Below are 21,306 nucleotides of genomic sequence, written 5' to 3' on the forward strand. Positions count from 1 at the left end.
ATGGTGTAAGTGGATAAAATACATTCAGAAGGTTTGTTTAATTACTGAGCTGATTGTTAAAAGAAAAAAAAAAAAGGCAGAGTCCTTGCTTTTCACTAAGAGATTTATTATAGTTGATACTCAAAATGTGTAACTAGCACAGAGGTGTTGTATCCAGTCATTTCACATGCATTAAATGCATACTGAATGCTGTGAATTCACCTCCTGAGATAGTCACCACTCTTGCAAGTTGTTGGATATTTGATGTGGAAAACATGTTTTTCTTTTTATTCAGCCTGGTCATTTGGAAAGAGCTGTCAGCATGGAAGGCCGTGAGATCAGTTTTAGTGAGGGAGAACAGCAAATGTCTCCTCTAGTGTTTCTAGAGGAGGAAGAGGAAAGACAAGAAGAGGAAGAAGAAGAAAAAGAAGAGGAAAACAAAGAAAGAGAAGAAGAAGAAGAAGAAAGAGAAAAGGAAGAAGAAGAAGGACAAGAAGAGGAAGAAGAAGAAAGACAAGAGGAAGAAGGAGAAGAAGAGGAGGAAAAAAAAAGAGAAGAAGAGGAAGAAGAACAAGACGAACAAGAGGAGGAAGAAGAAAAAGTAGAAGAGGAAGAAAAAGAAGATGCAGCTGATCAGCTCCTTGACTTGGAAGAACACTGGGAAGGTGAAAATGAATTGTTATGATAACTCATAAAAAACTGACATTAACGTAAGCTTAATGTAAGATAAACATGTTAGATCATTGGCCAGAACCTGACAATACATTATCCTCCCTTGTCCCCCTCCCTGTTCTTGTCTGGGATTTTCCCACATAAATGGGATTCATGGTGACACTTCCACATGAAGGCAGAGAACATTCTCCTGTTCATTTGCAGGTGTATCATAGTCCTGTGTGTTTTGCCATATGAATTTTTTAATGTACACTGCAGTAATGCTATAAAATGTCACATCTGATTCTCCACACTGTGACTTGACAGCAAATATAGAAAGCTTTGCATTTTAAAATTCCAAGTCTCTTTATTAAGCTGTTGTTTCAATATCTGCTAGAATATGAGCTGGAAGAAGAGCTGGATGTTGGTGCCAAGATGGAAAACGAGGACACTTTTGAAGATGCTGGAGACCAGTCTGATTCTACCATGTAAATACCTTGTTCCAGTTCAAACAGAATTTCCTCAGTGGTGCTGAGTGACCAGCTGTGTATGACATGGCTTAAACTAGTTTAAAATGTTCCTGTTAAATTGTGAACTACTGTTCAGGAACGCTGAAATTGCAAAGCCAAGGTGGGATCAAGAGGAGCCGCAGGCATTTTAAAACAAAGACACATCATTAGTGCTTTAAATGAGGGTATAAATGTTCAACATTGGATATCCAATACTGAAAACCCTGGCTTAAGTCCATGCATGCAAACTTCCTATGCTGTTTGTGTTCATGTTCTTCATTATTTATAATGGTCTTATTTGTAACAGTTCTGCTAGAATAAAACAGAAAGCAGGGATGTAAGGATGTCAGACAAACTTCACATTACTACAGTTTCACATTGTTTCTTTGTTGGTTGTGTGTTCCAAATCAAAGGCAAAGCTCAGAACACTCTTTGGGCAGCATTGGTACCATTCAGCCTCTGAAGTCTGCAGACAAAATTCACATATCAAACTCACTGAGAAGCCTCCAATTGCTCGATGACAAGGTCAGGGAAAAGAAACTGATGGTCCAAAAAACCAGGTTAGTGTTTAAACAACCATAATCCATCAGCACAAATCCCCAGCCAATACTGAGATACTGTATCCTCATAAATACTGGAGTTTATAGAACTGTGTATCTGACAGGAATCCTGGCTGTAAATCTTGCCCCCAAAAAGAAGAGTTTCACTGAGCAAAGAACCTACAAAACATAAATGATGTGTTTGTTTCTTGCAGTGACACGCTGAGTGCCTGTCGGCTGCGGAGCAAGATGCTGGCAAAGCAGCTGGATCATGTAGACATGGAAATAGAGAGAGAGGAGGAGGCTGGCAATGTGTAGGTAGAGAGTATTTCTGGATACCAAGGATTACAGGCATCCACTATGCTCATCTGTGTGTAATTAATGAGATAAGAGCAGGAAGAGGTGGAAACTTGGGAATGGGTATGAAAGAGGCATATATTTTAAAATGTAACAACAGGTACTAAATCAGCCTAGCCCACTGCTGTCAGTTATGTCAATCTTCTATTCAGTCTGATGAATCAAGGTGCTGTGACACTCCTGGAGGTCATGGCTTTGCTTCTGGTGATTATTCACTCAGGATTTCTATATGTGTGTGTGAATATATTTTCATAAATGCACACATACATGTGCCATTCCTTTCTTGTGTTGTTCTGGAATGCAGGAATGCCTTTCAGGAGTAGCTCTGCATACAGGAGCTGCTCTGAAACACTTGTGCTATCAAGTGGGAGGCAATTTACTGTACTCTTCACATTTGGTTTAAATAGAAAGCAGTGGGTGGCTTGTGTACCAGGAGCCAGAGGCTTGTGAACAAACTTCGCAGCTGCATTTCTAACCTGTGTTAATCTCCAGGTTAGAGCACGATGAATGAGAGAGAGGAAGGCAGGTTAACTGCCAGGATGGAAGAGCTGCTTAAACAAAACTGATGAGCTGATGCAAATGAGCCTCCTGAGGTGGTGCAAGTGGGATTTCAGAGACAGTAACAAATCCCAGCAAAGACAGAAATGCAGTGTAGTGTTTATCCTTATGATGGGTCACATGGAGAGGTCTAGATGTGGAAAAAATAGCAATTCTCCCAAACCCTTACATTTAGCAAGTGACTAGTGGAGTGAGAAGGCTTAATAGATTCCTGGCTTCTGAAGTTCAGAGTATTTGTGTTTTAGCAATAATGCAAATGCTGGCTGCCATTAGCACTGCCAATGCCAATAAGAGAAATGTTGAATTTAGAGGAGTAGCTGCAGGTAGAAGATCCAATTTTCATTTAGAGGATGGGAGTTTATGTTGAGTATAGTCAGGCCACTGTCTGTGGATCCTGTAGCACACTGTCTGCTAGTTCTCCTGGGGAGAGAGGGAAAATAACTGTGTGGGAATGCTGCAGTTGTTGGCTAAGTGTATGGAATATTGTAGTACCATTTTAAAAGCAAACTCAGCCTAGGTTCTCTAGGTTCACCTACGCTTATCTTCATGAATAATACTACTTTTATCAGTTGGAGAAGTGAATAGTTGCATTAAGCTACTGGTCAGTGCTTTTGAAATTCTCATCTGTTCCTTTCAACTGGTGTGTAAGAGTTTAAAGAAAGCTCTGCCTCAAGAATGGACACTTAAAAGGTTAAACAAGAGGCTGCATAAATTGCTGGGATTCTGCTGAATGAATCTGAGCCTTAGAGCTGTGCTTTGCTCTTGCTGCTCTTGCAAGGGGGGCTCTGCTGACATTTCCTCCTGCTGGTTCTGTCTCACGTGTGCAGTGCAGCCGTGTCCCGCCTGCAGGCCGTGAGCAGCCGCCTGTGCACGGAGCTGGAGAGAGAGAAGGAGCTGGAGCTGACACTTGCCCTGACACTAAAACAAAACTTGTAAGTGAGGGGATGAAGGAAGTGTGCAGGGAATCAATCTTTATTGCCTTCTTCATATGCTGTTGGATGGATTCAAAAGTTAATCGATAGAGAAATTGCTTGTAAATACTGAACTACATCAATCTAGAGCAACTTTTAGCCTGCATGATTCTTCCCTTACAAAGTTGGATGATGTGGCTCAAAACCCAAGTTAGCTTTGCACATGTAAATAAAGTTTTGCTTTTATTATGAGAGGTGCATAAATTGTGACCTAAACAGGTCTCATTTGAAATGTAAAATTAGATGGACTAAAGTAAATCTGTCTGTGCATGAGCATAAATACTTGTAATTTATGCCTCTTAGTGGTTTCATAGGGCATAAAGGAAAAGATAGAAAATGAGCATGATGGAGACATTGTAGCAGTACTGTGTATTTTTATGCCAAGCTAATACTGCTGTTGTAATTGATTGTTCACACATAATAAATTACTCCTTTATATCAGACAGAGTAAAATTGTCTTTTGCAGGAGGCAACAGGTGAGTGTGTTTATATTTTGGTACCACAGGTACATCAAAGGAGGAACACAGGCATGAGCTTCTAGCTGTGATTAGCCAAGTGGTTAACCAGGATACAGTGTGTTCTGCTGCAGTGTTGTGTAATAGCTTTAAAATGCTTGACTTGTTTATTGTGTGATTAGCAATACACAGAACAGATTCATGTACTCAGCTCTATCATATCTGCTTCCTTCAGCAAAGCACAGAAGAATAAAAACTGTGGCCTGGTCTCTGAAGTTATTTGTTGTTGAAGGAAAAGCTATTATTAGAATTTTTCTTGATTTTCATATTTTCTTCTAAGTACATGGGAGAAACACAAACTTGAGGTTTATTTCTTTTACCCTTTTTTCACCAATGTTTTTGATGTCTTTGAAAGGAATATGTTATTAAATATGAGCCTTAGTCTGGACTACCTGTGCCAGTAAAAGGGTTTGGTTCAAAATATGTTTTTAAATAATAAAAGAAAACATGGTTACATGTTTATTTTCCCCATAGAGCCTTCCCTACTCAATTTATCACCTTAAAGTGAAAGACTATCAGTATTCCAATGAAAACAATTCACACTTCTTTTTAAAGGGTTGAGCTGTGGCAGATAGAAACTGAACAGGAAAAATACGACATCCTCCGTGAACAACTTCAAAAAGATGAGGAGGAGCTACAGATGCAATACCAGGAGGAGAGAGAAGTGAGGATTTGGAAGGAAAAAATAACAGCCCTGCAAGCAGAAGGAACACGTCGGACTCGAGAGAAGTAAGAGCCTCAAAGTCAGAGCCTGCTGCCTTTCTTGTTTTATTTTCAGCCAGTTCTCTGCTGCAGGTGCTGAGATTAGCTGCTTCAGATACTGCTGCTACTGTGTGTCTTAGCTGGGTGTGCTTCAGGAATATTTGATGAGGAAATGGAATTAAAATAAGAATTGGCCATGGCCTTGCAGTTATGCAAGTAAAGATTTCTGATCTACAGGAATAAACTTTATGAAAATGAAAAAACTACAAATGCAGGGGGTTTTGTCATAGGAAATGAGGTTTATTGGGTCAGAATAACTGCATGTGTGTGCAGTGCTGCTGGCCTCCAGGACCTTTTGGGCTTATGGTGAAGTCCATTGAGATTTCCTGGAGCAGAAGCAAACACCAAAAAGCACAAAAGTGCTCTCCAAAAGCAGAGCAAAAGTGTGTCAGTCTGTGGCTTTTGTGAAGTTTATCACTTTGTCTGTCATGTGGGGAATGTGGAGACTGGACAAATGTCCTCATTTCAGCACTTATTGATAAACTCCCCAGCCCCATTCTGAGGTCTCACTGTGTTGGAATCAAATTTTCCTTAGTCCTGCTGCAGCTCTTGGTTTGTCTGTGTTTTGCAGAAGAGAGAAGGAAGCCCAGAGAGAACGTGAAGAAAGAAATAAAAAACTTCTTGAGGATGCCAAGAGGAACCATGAGAAGGCAGTCTGCTTCCTGAGGCAGAGCATGGCAAGGTGGGCTTCACTCCTTTCCTGTTGTGCATTCTCTGCTGGCAAAGACTTTATCCTGCAGTCTTTGAAAAATAATGATTTTTCTGTAAGTTGTGTCTTCTGTTTCACCTGGGAACCTCGTGCCAGGTACAGTCTGGTGAGGCATTGAGATCTTACAGGGCAAAAAGGATGTGGAAAGAAGAAAATCCACTCAGTGTCCTGTCATGGCCTCCAGATTCCCTGGAGTCTCTGTTGTGAGGGCTCTGACCTTGGAGGCATTGATGATAATTGGAAGCATTTTATGTATATATAAGTAGTACAACTAAAATCCAGGTTGGAAACCTGCCCTGTGCCATTCTATGTCCTCTCAGAAATGTGGTAAAAAACATCAATGGGTTGATGGGTCATTTCTTTGTGCTGCTGCTCTGGTTGATTTGAAATTAGGTGTTCTTTCCTAGGTTGATGTTTATGTTATTACTCTGGTGTTGAATTATTTTGCTGCTGAAGAAATGGAACATTCATTACTTATTTTTATATATATGTAAATATATCCTAATATATAAATAATAGGACTTAATTGGAAAATGATTGAAATAATTGCACTGTTTCTGTGCTATTTTATTTTTATTAGATAGTGTGTACAAACTGATCATAACTAAGAAAAACAAAATCAAACAGATTTTTTTCTTGACAAATATATCAAACATATCAATCTTAATTGTTTTTCTGGTTTCCCATTATATTTATAGGAATATTCCCAGGTTTGATTCCTGCCCACATATTTCCAACTTGTAGAGTTTTCAGGGTTTATTTTTAGTGTGGGTACATGTGCTTGGCTTGTAAAAGTTTGCTACATAAGGTTTAGATACTGCTTATATGAGCAACACCTGAATTCTTTATTTTAGCAGCCAGTCATATGTCATAACATGAAACACATTCTTCATATCCAAAATTTAAAAAAAAAAATTAAAGTTGTTGAGCAAAATATTTGAAAACCTGTTGGCACTTGGAGCTCGAGCAGTGCCGTGTTTGGAGGAGTCTGCAGCTGCTCCCTGTGCCCACAGCCAGTGCCCACCCAACAGGTCTGCACAGCAGCAGGGCCTGCTGGCAATTACTCCTTGTCAGCTCAGACATTCTATTACCAGGAGCTTTCCAGGATGAGAGCCTGAAAGGTTTTACTTTGCTTACAGAATTCATGAAAAAAATGCAAAGGAAGAAGCGAAAGCTCAGGAGCATATGGAGAGAAGGATCCAAGCTGTGCTTTCCCTGAAAACCAGCATCACTTCCAACAGGGTACTGCTGCTGGGCTGGGATGGCAGTGAAGTCACTGCCTTGGGGGACTGCTGGCTTCTAATGCTCACTTTTCCTTGCAGAGCTGTGTGGGGATTTTTGATCAGATCCCTGACCAAACCCTTTGAAACTGGGGAGAATTTAACCATTGCAGGGATCTGTGTGGGCAGGTTTTGACATTCTGCTGATGCAGTTTATTCTGTCAACAGTCTAGTTGTTCTGGGAGGGGAACTCTCTGGGAAATAATGCATACTAAAAAAAGTTCTCTGGAAGTTCAGCCAGAAGGATTTCCAGTTATTTGGATCCCAATGCAGAAATATTCCACATGGAGAAAACATATGGAAGAAAAACAGTTATTTGAGAATTGAAATAGTATAAATTAGGAATTTCTAAGCTATGCTGCTTTGCTTTTCTATTTCTGTTCTGTAGGATATGAGGGAATGATCTTAATTTAAACCTGATTTGTTTAGAACTGTTATCTTTTCCCATTCCTTCACTGAGCAGCATTCCAGGGGCAGGCTGGAAGGGTAAAGAAGCAGCCTGGACCTAGACAGAGCTTTCTGCATCTCAGCACCCCATGGCTAGAGAGAATATTACAGACAATACCTTCTGCTTCAGAGACATCCACCACAAATGGATGCTTGGATAAGGGGACCAGCATTAGATCCTCTGGTTTATATTCTTTAATATGTCAATCAAGTATGTAACTGGTTTGTGTGACTTTCACAGGAAAGGCTCCAAACTCTCCAGATTTTGAACAAAGCAAAGGCCTTGGAGGCAAAGAAGGAGGAGATGAAAATGAGGGAGGCCATCCTAGCAGAAGGAGGCAATGTTGTCAGGGAAATTTTTCTCCATAAACGACAGCAAGAACACGAGAAAAGGCAAGAGTGAGTATCATATCCATATCAAACTGTGCCTGCTCCCTGGAGCTCAGTCAGGTCCTGAAGGCAGAACATCTCTGATGGTGCCTGGAGGGGCTGAACTCCCTCTCCCACTCTGTGTGTGACACTTGCTCAGTCTGTTCCTGCTGCCCTGAACTCTGCCTTAGGGGTGCTCAGAGCTCCAGAGCCCCGTGGGTGTTCCATGATCGACTCCTCCAGAGGGGAGTTCAGTGACCCCAAACTGGAAAGCTGAAGAAACTGTCCTTCTTCTTCCCCTGAACACTGTGACAGTCTGTATCAGCCTTCTAAAACACTGTAACTGAGTATATTTAGTCTGCAAAAATGTATAAACAGCCTCTGAATCACTTGGTGTCTTGGCACAAATTACCACCGAACCCAACTAAAAGACTTGCTATTTAGCTAAAAGGCTCCAAGGGATCTGGGTTGTAGTTAATATTATTGTTAAACAGCCATGGTTGGGTTAATATTTCTTACAACTTTGGATTACAGAGCTTTCAGAGAACAGCAGAAGTCAAGAAAAATGGAGATTGTGTCTCGAATTTTGCAAGAAAGAGCTGCTACTCACAAGCAGAGCAAAAGTCAGTCTCCTACGAAGGCAATTAAGGCTCGTGGTAAACTTGAGGATCCTTTACTGCAGAGTGGGAAAGCCTGGCAAAGTGAGGAGACCTGCAAACGTCCAGATGGAGAAATATCACAGGTTTAGATTGTCTTGTTTTGTTTTGTTAAATGTGCAGGTCATTGAACTCTGTTTAAAAATAGCACAGACTACAACCAAACATGAGACAGGAGAGAACAAGTGGAGAGTAATTTCCCCATCAGATCTCTTAATATCTGTTAGTTTCCTTTTTCTTGAAGGAAATGTAGTGACTTTTAACATAAAATTTTGTCTGTATTCAGTGTTTTAGGAGGGGATTGGCCTAAGTTGTCATCTTTGACCTCTGAGCCAAAGGCCAAGAGGCCAAAAAGCCAAAGACCTGTAATTTTTGTGTTAAAAGATCTCCTCAGAAATTGGTAACTGTTGAAGTAACTGTAATTTGTAATTGTATCTTCAAAACTTGTGCTTTCACCAAAGCCGTGGTGCCCTCCATCAGTTTATGCCTTGGCTGGGGAGGGAACTGCTCCCCAGGGAGAGAGAGCTGAGAACAAACCCCAGGATGTGCTCCAGGAAAGGGGTGATGAGGACACAGAGAGGGACAAGACCCTCCTGGTACCTGAGTTCCCAGGACTTTGGAGTCGAGAATGTGACTTGCACAAGGTAAATGTTGTGATATCTCCTGTTAGAAACAGAAAAGAACCTTGCTTGAAACCAGTAATTGTGTATTTTGCAGTTAAAATGCAGACATTATGTTATTACATAGATGCAGAAATTCAGATGTGAGAATATCATCAGTCATTGCTGTTTGACACTGTTCTGGAGGAGTTTGTTCTCTCAAAGAGAAAACAGTGCTTTAGGTTTAGTTCAGAAATCTGTGAAGACATAAATCACATTATGTTTACTTCTTTGAATTGAAAAAACTTCAGAATCCGTCCAAAAGAAATCATGTCAGTACATATTCCTAGACTTGCATGGAGAAGCACTGGACCATGACTGAAACACTCCAGTGAAGTCAGCTGATTTTTTTCTCAATGTTTAGTAAGTTGAGAAGAAAATAAAACCCTTAAAGTGCAGCAAAGCTAATTCTACCATGAAAACCATGATTTTCTAGTGTTGGGTGATGATAAACTGCAGAACAGAGAGCTGAGAAGCCATTAAATTCTTCATGGTGAGGTTGGGATGCTGAGTTTGACTGGAGAGAGCCAGAGAGCTGGCCAGGTTCTGGAAGATTCCTTTTGCAGATTTTTCTACTGGAGCTGCAGATTCTGTGGTCACACACAGATCTGGTGCCTTTTCTCCATGTTCCTTTTTAGGTGCCCAGAGCAGAAGATCCAACACAGTTGGCTCTCAGGACAGTAAGGACACAAATGGCAAAGAAAAAAATGGAGAAACTCCAAACTGGAACTCTTCACAAGCAAACTGTGCCTGCTCAGGAGCACAAGGGCTGTGCTTTCCACAGCAAACCCAGCTGCATTCATTTCAAGGTCAGTGGCCATTCTGCATGGAATTGTAGAGAGGAATCTGCTGGAGCTATATCCCAATGTCTTGATCAAAAATCTGTTGCAGCCTTCAATAGGTTTGTAGTGAAATTTGAAACAGCTCTTGCCTTTTTCTCCAACAATCTCTTTGTTAAGTGATAGATTAAATAAATTACTTCTTTTACTATCAAACTGTAAAATACTTCCTTTTCTTAGGGGAGTTTAAATAGTGTCAGAAAGGTGAGCAGATGATGAAACCTTCTGTTGGATTGTGTTGTGTGTTTTTTGAAGGGCAGCATGACTGATACTTGTCTATTGTTTGTAAATACATTATTACTGTAAACTAATGGCCTTAAAGAAGTGGGGACTCCCATGCAGGCAAATTTCAGTTGGTTAACAGAACTGTTAATAACTCACTTAGACCATGAACACCATGTCTCTGACACTCACCTGGTATGTTTGGCATTCCAAGGATTTTGATGTCGGTCAGATCTACAAAAAGAAGATAATTTTGACAAACACATCCTACAGTGTGAATTACTGCAGGCTGGTGGGAATCAGTGAATGTCTCAAGGACTCCATCAGTGTTCAGTAAGTAAATTCACTGCAGACTTGTTTTACCTTTGTACCACAAGAGCTGGAACCCAATTCTGCAGCAGCTGAAATTTCTGATTGTCATGGGTTAACCCTGCAGAGAGCAGCTCCTCACTCCCTCCTCAGTGGGATGGGGGGAAAAAGTCAAACTTGTGACTTGAGATAAACACAGTTTAATTCAACAAAAAAGGAAGGGAAAAAAACTGATGAAATAAAGGAAATCAATCTCAGAGCAAAGAACACTTAAATTGCAATCCTGTGGTCTTTCCCATCAATCTATTCCTGTAATCCTGCTGCCAGGTTATGTAATGAAGCACTGTGCTTACTTGGGAGATTGCAAATTAATCTCAGTTTAACTATATTGATAATTTTATCTCACTGTTTATAAATAAACAAAAGGAGATATCCACAAATGTTTCTTTTTAAGAATTCAGGCACCAGCTCTCTCTGGAGCTGGACTGGGCCTTTAAATGCATAAAAGGCAAGTTGTGAAAAGTAGTATTTCTCTAAAAAATGAAGTTGTGAAAAGAATTTATTTAACTGAAATTCTGTGAAATTCTAAAAGTGAAAAAATGCTGAAGTTCCCGTGTGTAAGTGAAGCTTATGGACAAATAGGAGACATGGAGGTGAATTCCTTTGGCTTACAGAGAAAATTCAGGTTTCAACCCTTCTGCTGGCCTGGAGAAGGCACCTGTGGGACACTTTAATGACACCCCAGTGAATAAAGGAGTTGTTTCACCACTGTGAGTGAGTCCATAGTCCAGAGCTCCTTTCCCAGCTCTCTGCCCACTGTCCTTGTGGGGATAAACCACACCTGGAATTTCTGCATTGTCTGATAAGGACAGGATGCTCCAAGGTGAAGCCATTCTTTGCCCACTTTGTCCCCACAAGAGTCCCAGGATTGTGAACAGAGAGTTCTTGACTGAACAACATCCCTGGAGAGCTCTAAAGTCTGGATCCAGCTGCTCCAGAGATGTGGAGCACTTCATTCCCAGCCTGCTGGAGGTGGATGATTGAGCAGAGCCCTTCAGCTCCTAAACCTGCTCTGCTCCATGTGTAGCTCCTGGCTGGTTCAAAATCACGTGTGTGGATCTAATTTTGACCCACTTACACGTGTCTAATTTCTGTGACAAAGCCTGAAGCTGCTAATCCGACAAAATGAGGGTTTCCTGCTCTCAAAGACTGATTTTTTTCTCTCATTTAGTATGCTGGACAATTGCATATGGTAAATCAGCACCTCTGGTTTTTCACCAAAAATTAAACAATGCTTTTTGAAAGGCCTAAGTCTTTCCTTGCTGTAATTGCCTTTCAAAGTACTCTCCAAATAGCAAGAGTTGTGAATGATTTTTCAATGTCTGATAAATTAATTAACTTTTTAAAATTCAAGTGGTTACCCATACATTTGCCAGCAGGATAGCTAGCAAAAATAATCTAAGATTTTATTCTCCATTTTCATGTTATTAATCAGCAGAGCACAGACCTGTGGACACTGATCTCTATGAAGCTTATCTCAGGTAGAATCAGACATGAATTGTTTGTTACAGAATAGTTTTGCCAAGTATTTTGAAAATACCCAGCACATCTACACTGTCATGGTGTCACTGTCCTTGAAGTCAGTGCACAGGTATTTACAGACACAGCACTTGAGAGCTGTTAGCAGTGACAGGACTGGATTTGCTGATAAAAAGCTGTATTCCAGTGCTTGAAATGAGCAGTATTACACCCATGGAGCCTCTCCTTAGCAGAGTGGTTCTGTGTGTGTTTCTGTGTCTGACACTTTGTGCTCTGAATCAGAACTGCTTTACCAAGGTAACATTTGAAATAAAGAACCATTCCTTAGAGTCCTCCTCAGGAGAAAGTGCCAGGGTTCTGTTCAGAAGATCATGCAGGTGCTTATTCCCTGTTCACATTTTAAGCTCCCGAATTCTGAAGTGTTTTCCTTTCTGAAAAAGTTTCATTTTGCTTTGGTTTGAGTTTAATTTTGTTTTGATAAAGCTGTGAAGGGCGAGTGCTCCATGTCTGCCTTGGCTTAGGGGCTCCCATGGCTGACAACACTTCCTTATCTCCTCTGGCTCCTCTGCCAGGCTCCAGGAGTGCCTCAGTAATTTCATTTACAGTGCAGCTGTGAGATGTCTTGTGATGGGCATTTTCCCTGCCTCACACAGACCATGAAATGAGTGGCAGATTCTATTCAGATCATTTTGATACAGCTGGCAACAAGCAGCACATTCTCTAATCATCTGCAGCTCCCTTCTTGGGTTTTTCCTCTTCATTTTGTGTTTGGACAGGGGAGATGTTACAGAGCAACATTAAAATGGATAATGGGAGAAGTTGCTTCCTAATTGTCTGACTGGGCAGTTCCACCTCTTCTTGCTGGTTTTGAGCCTCAGCTTCACCTCCTTGGCTGCAGTCCCTGTCTTGCCTTTTAAAAGCACTTTGAGTCTTTCTGAATCAAACCTTAATAAAGAATCAGCCTTTGTTGTTTCCCAGTTGCAGCAGGGTTCTGGAGCCTTTCATTAATCTGTCACTCATTCTGACTTTTCTGATAATTAGTCCAAGTGAGGGGGGGAACAAAAAGCAATCTGCCATTGTTACCAGAGCAGGAGCTGGGTGTTCCATCCACAGCTTTAATCTGGAGTTTTATTTTAATTATCTCCATAGTTTTGACCCACCTGGCAAAATGTCTTCTGGGATGTCCTGTGAATTCCTGGTAACATTTAAGCCAATGGTAAGTGCACAGTGAGGAGAATCCTAGTATAGGCCACTATTGTGATTAAAACCATCATTAATTGAATTTCTTAACTGTTAACAAGAAAAAACCCTACATTTTTAGCAGAGCTACTGTTGCACATGGACAGCTGTGTGCATGTTCAAGCTCTGATAAATTGTCATAAAGCAAATTCTGAGGGCATGTTTGGAAAAATGCCTCCAAATGAGAGCAAGTTTCCAAATATTTATAATCTTGCCCAGCTCAAGTTAACCAAGCTGTCACAAAGACTGTTTTAAAGTGGAAACATGGAATCAGTAAAGACACATTTTAATATGGTACTCAAAGAATGAGTGAAAATATTTTTCATCAGACTAAATCTTCTGAAATTACTGAGGGGTTTTTTTTCTGTTTTGTTTTCTAGATAAATAAGGGGCTGGAAGGAGCAGTCATGTTTATGGCCCAGACAGGTTCTTTTTCTGTTCCACTGAAATGCACAGTCAAAACCTGCATGGTAAGAGACTTCTTTTAAGCATGTAGATAATATAATTATTATTCTAAAAAGCTGATGCTCACTTCATTGACATTAGTGCTATGTAGGCCAGTGGTAATTAATGGTTTCTTTTCTCCCAGCTGGCTCTGGATAAGGAGCTCATTGACTTTGGCAGCCTGGTGGTGGGAGAGACAATTTCACGGCCCATCAGCCTGACAAACAGCGGGGCTTTGGGAGCCAGATTCCGAGTGTGGACGTCAGCAGGTGCCACAAGTACCCTCAGAGCAACAGTAAAAGCTGCTCCTGCAATAGTGGTGGGTTCCAAAGCACTTCCCCAAAGGAATAGAAATGTTCTGCTTTGGGAAGTGTGCTGGAGTTGTGCAGTCTCTGTGCAGAGTCACAAAGCAGCTCAGGTCAGAAGGGACTTGGGAAGATCATCTGCTCCAACCTTTAGTACATTTGGGTGGGTATAAATATAATCTGGTAGACCCAAATGTTGGAAGGCAAAAGCAATTATCCTGTGAGGCATGGGGAAACCAGCAATGCTGATTTTTGGAAGTATTTTAGTAATTTATGTCACGATTCCTATTTTCTCCACATTCATGACAATTAGGAGAAAATACTTCAGTTAAAAGAGGAGATTCTGACAGAGTCATTAAAAATCTCAACTCGTGGAAGGCAGAAACATGTGAACTGCTGCAAAACTAGCAATCAAGTGAGGGGTGTGATAAAGAGAGGGCTGGTTTCACCAGACTTAGTTTTGACATAAAACTGCCTGGGTTTCCACTAGAAAAATGTTGGTTTTGTTAATTGTAAAGTAACTGGCACTACACTGCACTGTTCCTGTTACATTATTTACCTGTTTGGGGCAGCCAGCAAAAAATTCAATCTGCTCATTGATAAAGGTCTTGTAGAATGTGCAGTTCTTGGAAAGTGCAACACATTTCTCCATTTATGACACAGAACTGTTGCAAGAAAACACAAATCTGATTTGCATAAAACTTTTGCTGGGTAGAACCGGAGCTGGTGCAAGGCAGAGGAGCAGCCATGGGAGAAAATCCCTCTCTGTGTTTCCTAACAGGTCACTGAACATCCCAGTGAGCCTGAGGAGGAAGAGGAAGGCAGCCCAGGCCCCGTGGCAGCTGGGGATCCAAAGCAGAGCTGTGCTGGGCCCAGGGAGGGGCTGACCCCCTGTGCAGCCCAGGAGCCCAGGAGAAGCAGTGCCACAGGTGAGGTGATGCTTTGAACACAGCCCTGCACTCCCCAGGCCAAGTTTAGCTCTGTCATCTCTGGGAAGAACTGAGCAGCTCAGTTTGCAAAGTTACTCAGTAAATGAAGAGCTCATCACTGCAGCAGTAATGTTATATTTCCTTGTGTGCTGCCTCACGGAAAATGACTAAAAATAATGTCTTGACACCATTATATCAAAAGCAGCAGAGAACCTCACTGCTCATTAGTGATCAACAATTCAGACTCAGAAGAACACAGAACCCAACCAGCTTCAGAAATTGCAAAATTGTTAACATCATCCCTGTCTCAGCAACTGAATCCCCACTTCTCAGAATAGCAATCCACATGACAGGTTTATTTTTATAGTCTGTAATTCTAGGAACAAGGAAGCAGAAGGATGAACCTCCTCAGACATTTTCCATCTCATTCCTAATGTTTACTATGTGCTTAATAAAATCCAGTCTTGTAGAAGAAAGACTTTCTTAATTTGCTTCTTATCTATGTTCTTTAAATTTCTTCCCAATACTGATCATTCCAATTTCAGGAAGCTGAAAGTTCCATGGAAAGGTTGTGGGTGGTTTTTGCAGGTCCTTCTGGCTGCATTCCTTTATCCCACTGAAATTGCTCTTGAATGCCATCCCCACTCCAGCTGAGTCTGTATTTTTGAGCCATTCATGTTGATACTCAGTGGAAGGCTCTGATAGAATTCCAAACTAGACTAAAGCTGGATGGCCAAACAAATATTTCCTTCCAGACATTCCAATTTGCCCATCATGCCTATACATGCCTGGATTTGCAATATTGACTCAAATTAATGTACTTGTGCTTTGTTGGATGTTGGTTTTGATGGACACATCCAGCATTTTATTTTGTTTTGTGTTTGTTTCTTTCCCCAGAAGAACTTGGTCAAGGAGAATTAAATACCAGGTCAGATCTGGACACAGACAATGCAGATAATTTAATGGAACTTTCTCCTGACAAAATACCAATTGAAATTATGCTTGGAAAGGTAATGAATGTCCTGAGATCCAGACAAGGTCTCACTAGGCTGAGCCTACATTGAATAAATTGCTCAAGTTCATGGTCATTCCAAATCCACTGGAGATCACTGTATCACAGTTAATTCTCAAAATGAAATCACAGCACACTTTCTCCCTTTCTTTTGATCTATAGCGACAAAAGGTTTAACCTTTTGTCCTAAAAAATGTTAAAACCTTTTAACGTAGAACTTTTTGTGGCAATTCACATTTGCCACAATTAATTCATTTTTTCTGCTATGTGGTTCTGTGGTTAAACAAAGTCTGATGACAACACACAAGAAAGGGCAGGAAGAATTTCTGGGAAATGTCAGATTTGAGCCATTTTATTGTTCTGATTCTGATTTTTCCTGTGCACAGAGAGTTCAGTTGAGTTACAAACCAGGTGTAGTAGAGTGTGTGTACAGTGAGTATCTACAGCCTCTTTATTTCAGTGCAATTTCTAGAGTTTCACTGTTGTTTCTCAGGTGACTGAGGGTGAGATTGGACCCTTCAGCTCAGTGAAAATCCCAGTCCTGTTTGTCCCAGCTGTCCCTGGGGCCGTGAGGGCAGAGTTTGTGATCCTGTTTGACAACCCAGACTGCAAACCAGTGAGTGACCTGCTTCAAACCATGTGTGAAATAGTTTAAAATCTTCTCATTTGTGCTCTTCTCAAGAATTATGTGTTAGGTAGTTTTATGGGAGTCATAGCTCTTATTTCTGATGCAGGATGTTTATTAAACCTGCTAATTCTCCTAATTTCTATGCAAATAATCCTGATATTCCCATTTTATCAGACATCCTATTGGAAAACATCTCATGTCCTGGAAATAAATGGGGAAATATTCTCCCTTATTCCCAACCCACCTAGTTTATTTTCTTTCTGATCTATCAGAATTGGAATTATTTAGCAGGCAGTAGTGAAGCTGATGTGTGAAAGCTGGAAGAGATGACAACTTTAGTTACCACTTCAGCATATTGTGATTCTAAATTTTATTGGAAGCCAAATTCTGCTTGGAACAGTTCACAGAAGCTTGCCAAAAATGAAAGACAAACTTCCAGCAGCTCAGCACCAGTCTTGGCTGTCCCTGGAGCTGCAGAAGGAGCTGCAGATCCTGCTGAGGCTCTGTGGGCCCTGGTGCCAGGCCTGGGCACTGCAGGGAGCACAGCCCTGTGCTGCCATCCCTGCATTTCTGTGCTGCCATCCCTGCATTTCTGTGCTGCCATCCCTGCATTTCTGTGCTGCCATCCCTGCATTTCTGTGCTGCCTCTCCTGCATTTCTGTGCTGCCTCTCCTGCATTTCTGTGCTGCCATCCCTGCATTTCTGTGCTGCCATCCCTGCATTTCTGTGCTGCCTCTCCTGCATTTCTGTGCTGCCATCCCTGCATTTCTGTGCTGCCATCCCTGCATTTCTGTGCTGCCTCTCCTGCATTTCTGTGCTGCCTCTCCTGCATTTCTGTGCTGCCATCCCTGCATTTCTGTGCTGCCATCCCTGCATCTCTGTGCTGCCATCCCTGCATTTCTGTGCTGCAATCCCTGCATTTCTGTGCTGCCATCCCTGCATTTCTGTGCTGCAATCCCTGCATTTCTGTGCTGCCATCCCTGCATTTCTGTGCTGCAATCCCTGCATTTCTGTGCTGCCATCCCTGCATTTCTGTGCTGCCATCCCTGCATTTCTGTGCTGCCATCCCTGCATCTCTGTGCTGCAATCCCTGCATTTCTGTGCTGCCATCCCTGCATTTCTGTGCTGCCTCTCCTGCATTTCTGTGCTGCAATCCCTGCATTTCTGTGCTGCCATCCCTGCATCTCTGTGCTGCAATCCCTGCATTTCTGTGCTGCCTGGATGAGCTGCAGCCCCAGGGGAGCCTGGACTGGGGCCCATCCACTTCAGCTAAAGGCACTTTAAATACTTCTTTTCAATATCATGGGCAGATGCTCTTCTTTCATGTTCCCTGTCAAGGAATCCAACCCAAAGTATAATTGTGTCTCTCTGCTGGGGCACTGTAACATCTTGGGTTTACTTTGCAAATGATTTTTCTAGGTCTGCCTCATTAAAGAACCTGTTGCACTACAAATAATAAAATATTTTAGTCAGCTGAGTTTATAGCAGAAATCCTTGCTGTAAGTCAGTAAGAATGTGAGGCTGACAGAACTAATCCCCTGCCATTGCTGCCTGCCAGCTGAGCTTCAGTGCCATTGGAGTTTCTGTGGATGTGCCCATCTGGGTGCCCCAGCCCAACGTGGACCTCAGGATCTGCCTGTACGGGCGGCTGTACCAGGACAGCGTGGAGGTGTGCAGCAGGTGAGCTGCCCTGGTACCCCTGGCACTGTGGGTGAGCTGCCATGGGTGCCCCTGGCACTGCCCCTGGCACTGTGGGTGAGCTGCCCTGGGTGCCTCTGGCACTGTGGGTGAGCTGCCATGGGTGTCCCTGGCACTGTGGGTGGGCTGCCCTGGTACCCCTGGCACTGCCCCTGGCACTGTGGGTGAGCTGCCATGGGTGTCCCTGGCACTGCCCCTGCCCCTGGCACTGCAGCTGAGCTGCCCTAGGTGCCCCTGGCACTGCCCCTGGCACTGTGGGTGAGCTGCCATGGGTGTCCCTGGCACTGCCCCTGCCCCTGGCACTGCCCCTGGCACTGTGGGTGAGCTGCCATGGCTGCCCCTGACACTGCCCCTGGCCCTGGCACTGCCCCTAGCACTGTGGGTGAGCTGCCATGGGTGTCCCTGGCACTGCCCCTGGCCCTGGCACTGCCCCTGGCACTGTGGGTGAGCTGCCATGGCTGCCCCTGACACTGCCCCTGGCCCTGGCACTGCAGGGGCACATCCTCTGAGCCCTCTGAGCTCTGGAAAATGTGGGCATCCTGCTAAGCCAGAGTCCCAACACCAGCCCTGGCTATGGGGTAGCCACAGACCTCCCCAGCCCTGCCAGATTCCCAGAGTTGTTCCTGTTCCTGGGGAGAGCTGGGAAGCCCTAGGGAACAGCAAATCCACAGGTTCCTCATGTGGAATTTGCTCACTAAACATTTAGGGAGATAAATGGATCTAAAATTAGCTGCACATTAGGCTGATTCAGCCAGGGATTTTTATGTAGGAATATTTTGTTGTTTCTCAGCTATTTTGTGTTCAATTAAAGTCCTGGGGGGACTTAGGATCTGGAAACCAGTTTCATGAGAGTCTTTCCAGACCTGGAATTAGATGCTGGGTAGATCATGTCAGTCCTTTTGCATTCACTCTGAAATGGGAAAGGTGCAGCTTTTCCTGACCCATGGGGGCATTAAGGTCTCCACTGCAAGGACAGATCCCTGTGATTACACAGAGAGTGAGCAGACACTGAGTGACAGGGGAAATACCTGGGTGTTTCAGAGTCCAAGTCAGTCACATCTGAGGACTGCTTCTGTTTGCACTGGGATATGAAGGGAATATTCCAGCTCCTTGGCTTCTGGAGATTTCCTGCTATTAAAAGTTCTTATGGGAACATTTAATTGTCTTCAGGTGCTGGGTGTCTTCCCTCCACCTAATGCAGTCACTATGGAATTCTTATTTTAACAATTTGCATTTCTTAGAGTCTATTTCAATAGGATTGGGGTGGGTTTGTGGGAGGGTGGGGGAGAGATTGGTTCTATGGAAGGCATCCATTCTAAACCTCTTACCAGAATTACAGACTGCAGAGATTCTTCACAGTTGGAAAGAAATGAGTAAAGCTGTTATCTCAGAAATTCAGCTTACAGATATGACAAGCACAAGTTGTTATGTAAGTGATTTTACTTGGTCTAGATAACCCAGGGATAAAACTTATAAGTGTAGAAACAGAATAACTCTCCTAATGAAACTTAAGAGTTCAAGGGGATCTCAAAGATAGAAGCTGTCAAATTGCTTAGGGCAAAACTTCTTCACTGAGGGAAAAATCCTGCTGATCCTTTGCCAGGTTTCACTAAATTAAGAGCACTTAATATGTAGTAGCCTGTCCTTAGCACCTTGGCAAGTCAAGGCTTTGATTTATCACCCAATTTCCATAATTAGGAAAAATTATGTTATACCTAATTTTAGGTGGGCTGAAATTCAGTGTATTTCATGTGCAGAAATACAGTGTGTCAACTTTTTATCCTGCAAAAGTGGATTGATTCCATCCTTCTGTTGTGGCCTGAGCAGATTCTCCCTCCAGGGGCTCCTGACACTTCCCTTGGTGTGTCAGCAGGAGGATTCCTCCTGGAGCCTGCCTGTGACTTGTAGGGGAAGATAAAGTTTCCAAGAGAGTCAGATACCTCTGGAACTGGAATGTAAAATATTGCTAATATTGGTTTTGTTCTGGGTTTTAGTTGTTTGGGTTTTTTTCTGGTCAAGAAGAGACTGTGGTAATCAGGCAGCAAAAATAAGCAGCATAAAGGGTGAAAGTGTCTTATCAGAACTGTGTTCAATATAAATAATTTTAAAAAGTCATTTCTTCAGCAGGTTATAATCTGCTCTGATTTAATGAAGTAGTATATAATTCTCTTAGATTGTCAACAGTCAGAAATCATTGCAGGCTCCCAGCCCCACTTGCTGTAGCTGTTGATTTAGAGGAGACCATCTGGCCTGACAGCTTGGAAACCAGTCCAGGGGAAGGAGAATGACAAGCTGAAATATTTGTAAATTGCTCGGCAATTTTGCACTTAGGCATAAAATTCCAAAGCAGGGGATGGTCCATGGCTGCTGCTGTGCTGTGATAGGGCCAGAATTCAGTAGACAGGCTGAGGATTCCTGGTCTCCAGTGTGCCATTCCCAGGGCAAATTGATCCCAAGGTTTAGCAGAGGGGCTGGCAGGAGCAGCTCAGGCACTCTGTGACTCCCAGCCCTGCAGGATCTCTGCTGGTGGAGGACAGGTCACATCTGAAATCACCAAGGTTCAGTCATCCTATTGATCCTGATAGAGCCAGTGCATGTTAGACAAATAATCAGCTGATATTTCACAACAGCTTGGCTTTGACTGCCCCTGACCTGGCTGAGCTGTGCTGAGCTCTGACATTTCTCTTTGGATCACTTTGAGCGCTGTTTGCTACAGCTGGGTTTGTTACCGAACTTCCAAGTCCTGTTTTCTGTACTTAAAAGAGAACACAACTGTGTGAGCTTGCTGTGGCAGTTTTCCATGCCCATCATTTTCAAAGGAAGCTTGGGATTGTTCTGATTACAGTGCAGGGGTGGGGGCAGGAGGGGGCAGACTCCAGAGTCACTGAAGTGGCCTCAAAGGCACCTGAGCACGTCTGATGTGTTTGCAGAGCAACAACCACGCTGCGTTTGAAGTTTGAGGTGTGCAGAGAACTGAGCAAGCACATGGAGCTGCTTCCAAAAACAGGCTACATCCAGGCCCAGTCATCCTTCAGTGCCCAGCTCAAGTTCCTGCCCAGGTAACCAACATCAATCCAACTCCAATCTTTCAGGATTTCCGCCAGTGGCAGTGGAAGAGCTGAGCAGGGTGCTTGTTCCCTCCTGCTGTCCGGGCTGGAGCTCACGGTGCTGCTGCAGTGCA

At 42.9% G+C, this 21,306-nt stretch overlaps 1 protein-coding gene across 2 annotated transcripts in view; it reads left to right on the forward strand.

The window, feature by feature from the left end:
- Positions 1-21,306, forward strand: part of CFAP74 (cilia and flagella associated protein 74) — a 38,196-nt gene that overhangs the window by 799 nt on the left and 16,091 nt on the right. For both annotated transcript variants that reach the window (XM_066564203.1, XM_066564204.1), the window contains exons 2-22: positions 275-644; positions 1,028-1,118; positions 1,553-1,699; positions 1,894-1,992; positions 3,421-3,525; positions 4,635-4,808; positions 5,413-5,523; positions 6,690-6,792; positions 7,519-7,676; positions 8,181-8,388; positions 8,764-8,946; positions 9,600-9,770; positions 10,237-10,355; positions 13,020-13,086; positions 13,490-13,579; positions 13,699-13,872; positions 14,640-14,787; positions 15,685-15,797; positions 16,293-16,415; positions 17,986-18,107; positions 21,056-21,184. In XM_066564203.1, coding sequence (XP_066420300.1) covers positions 302-644; positions 1,028-1,118; positions 1,553-1,699; positions 1,894-1,992; positions 3,421-3,525; positions 4,635-4,808; positions 5,413-5,523; positions 6,690-6,792; positions 7,519-7,676; positions 8,181-8,388; positions 8,764-8,946; positions 9,600-9,770; positions 10,237-10,355; positions 13,020-13,086; positions 13,490-13,579; positions 13,699-13,872; positions 14,640-14,787; positions 15,685-15,797; positions 16,293-16,415; positions 17,986-18,107; positions 21,056-21,184 — 2,978 coding nt within the window. In that variant the 5' untranslated portion in view covers positions 275-301. The remainder of the gene's footprint in view (positions 1-274; positions 645-1,027; positions 1,119-1,552; positions 1,700-1,893; positions 1,993-3,420; positions 3,526-4,634; positions 4,809-5,412; positions 5,524-6,689; positions 6,793-7,518; positions 7,677-8,180; positions 8,389-8,763; positions 8,947-9,599; positions 9,771-10,236; positions 10,356-13,019; positions 13,087-13,489; positions 13,580-13,698; positions 13,873-14,639; positions 14,788-15,684; positions 15,798-16,292; positions 16,416-17,985; positions 18,108-21,055; positions 21,185-21,306) is intronic.

This window comes from Molothrus aeneus, chromosome 21 (assembly GCF_037042795.1).
Source record: "Molothrus aeneus isolate 106 chromosome 21, BPBGC_Maene_1.0, whole genome shotgun sequence".
Taxonomy (NCBI): Eukaryota; Metazoa; Chordata; class Aves; order Passeriformes; family Icteridae; genus Molothrus; species Molothrus aeneus.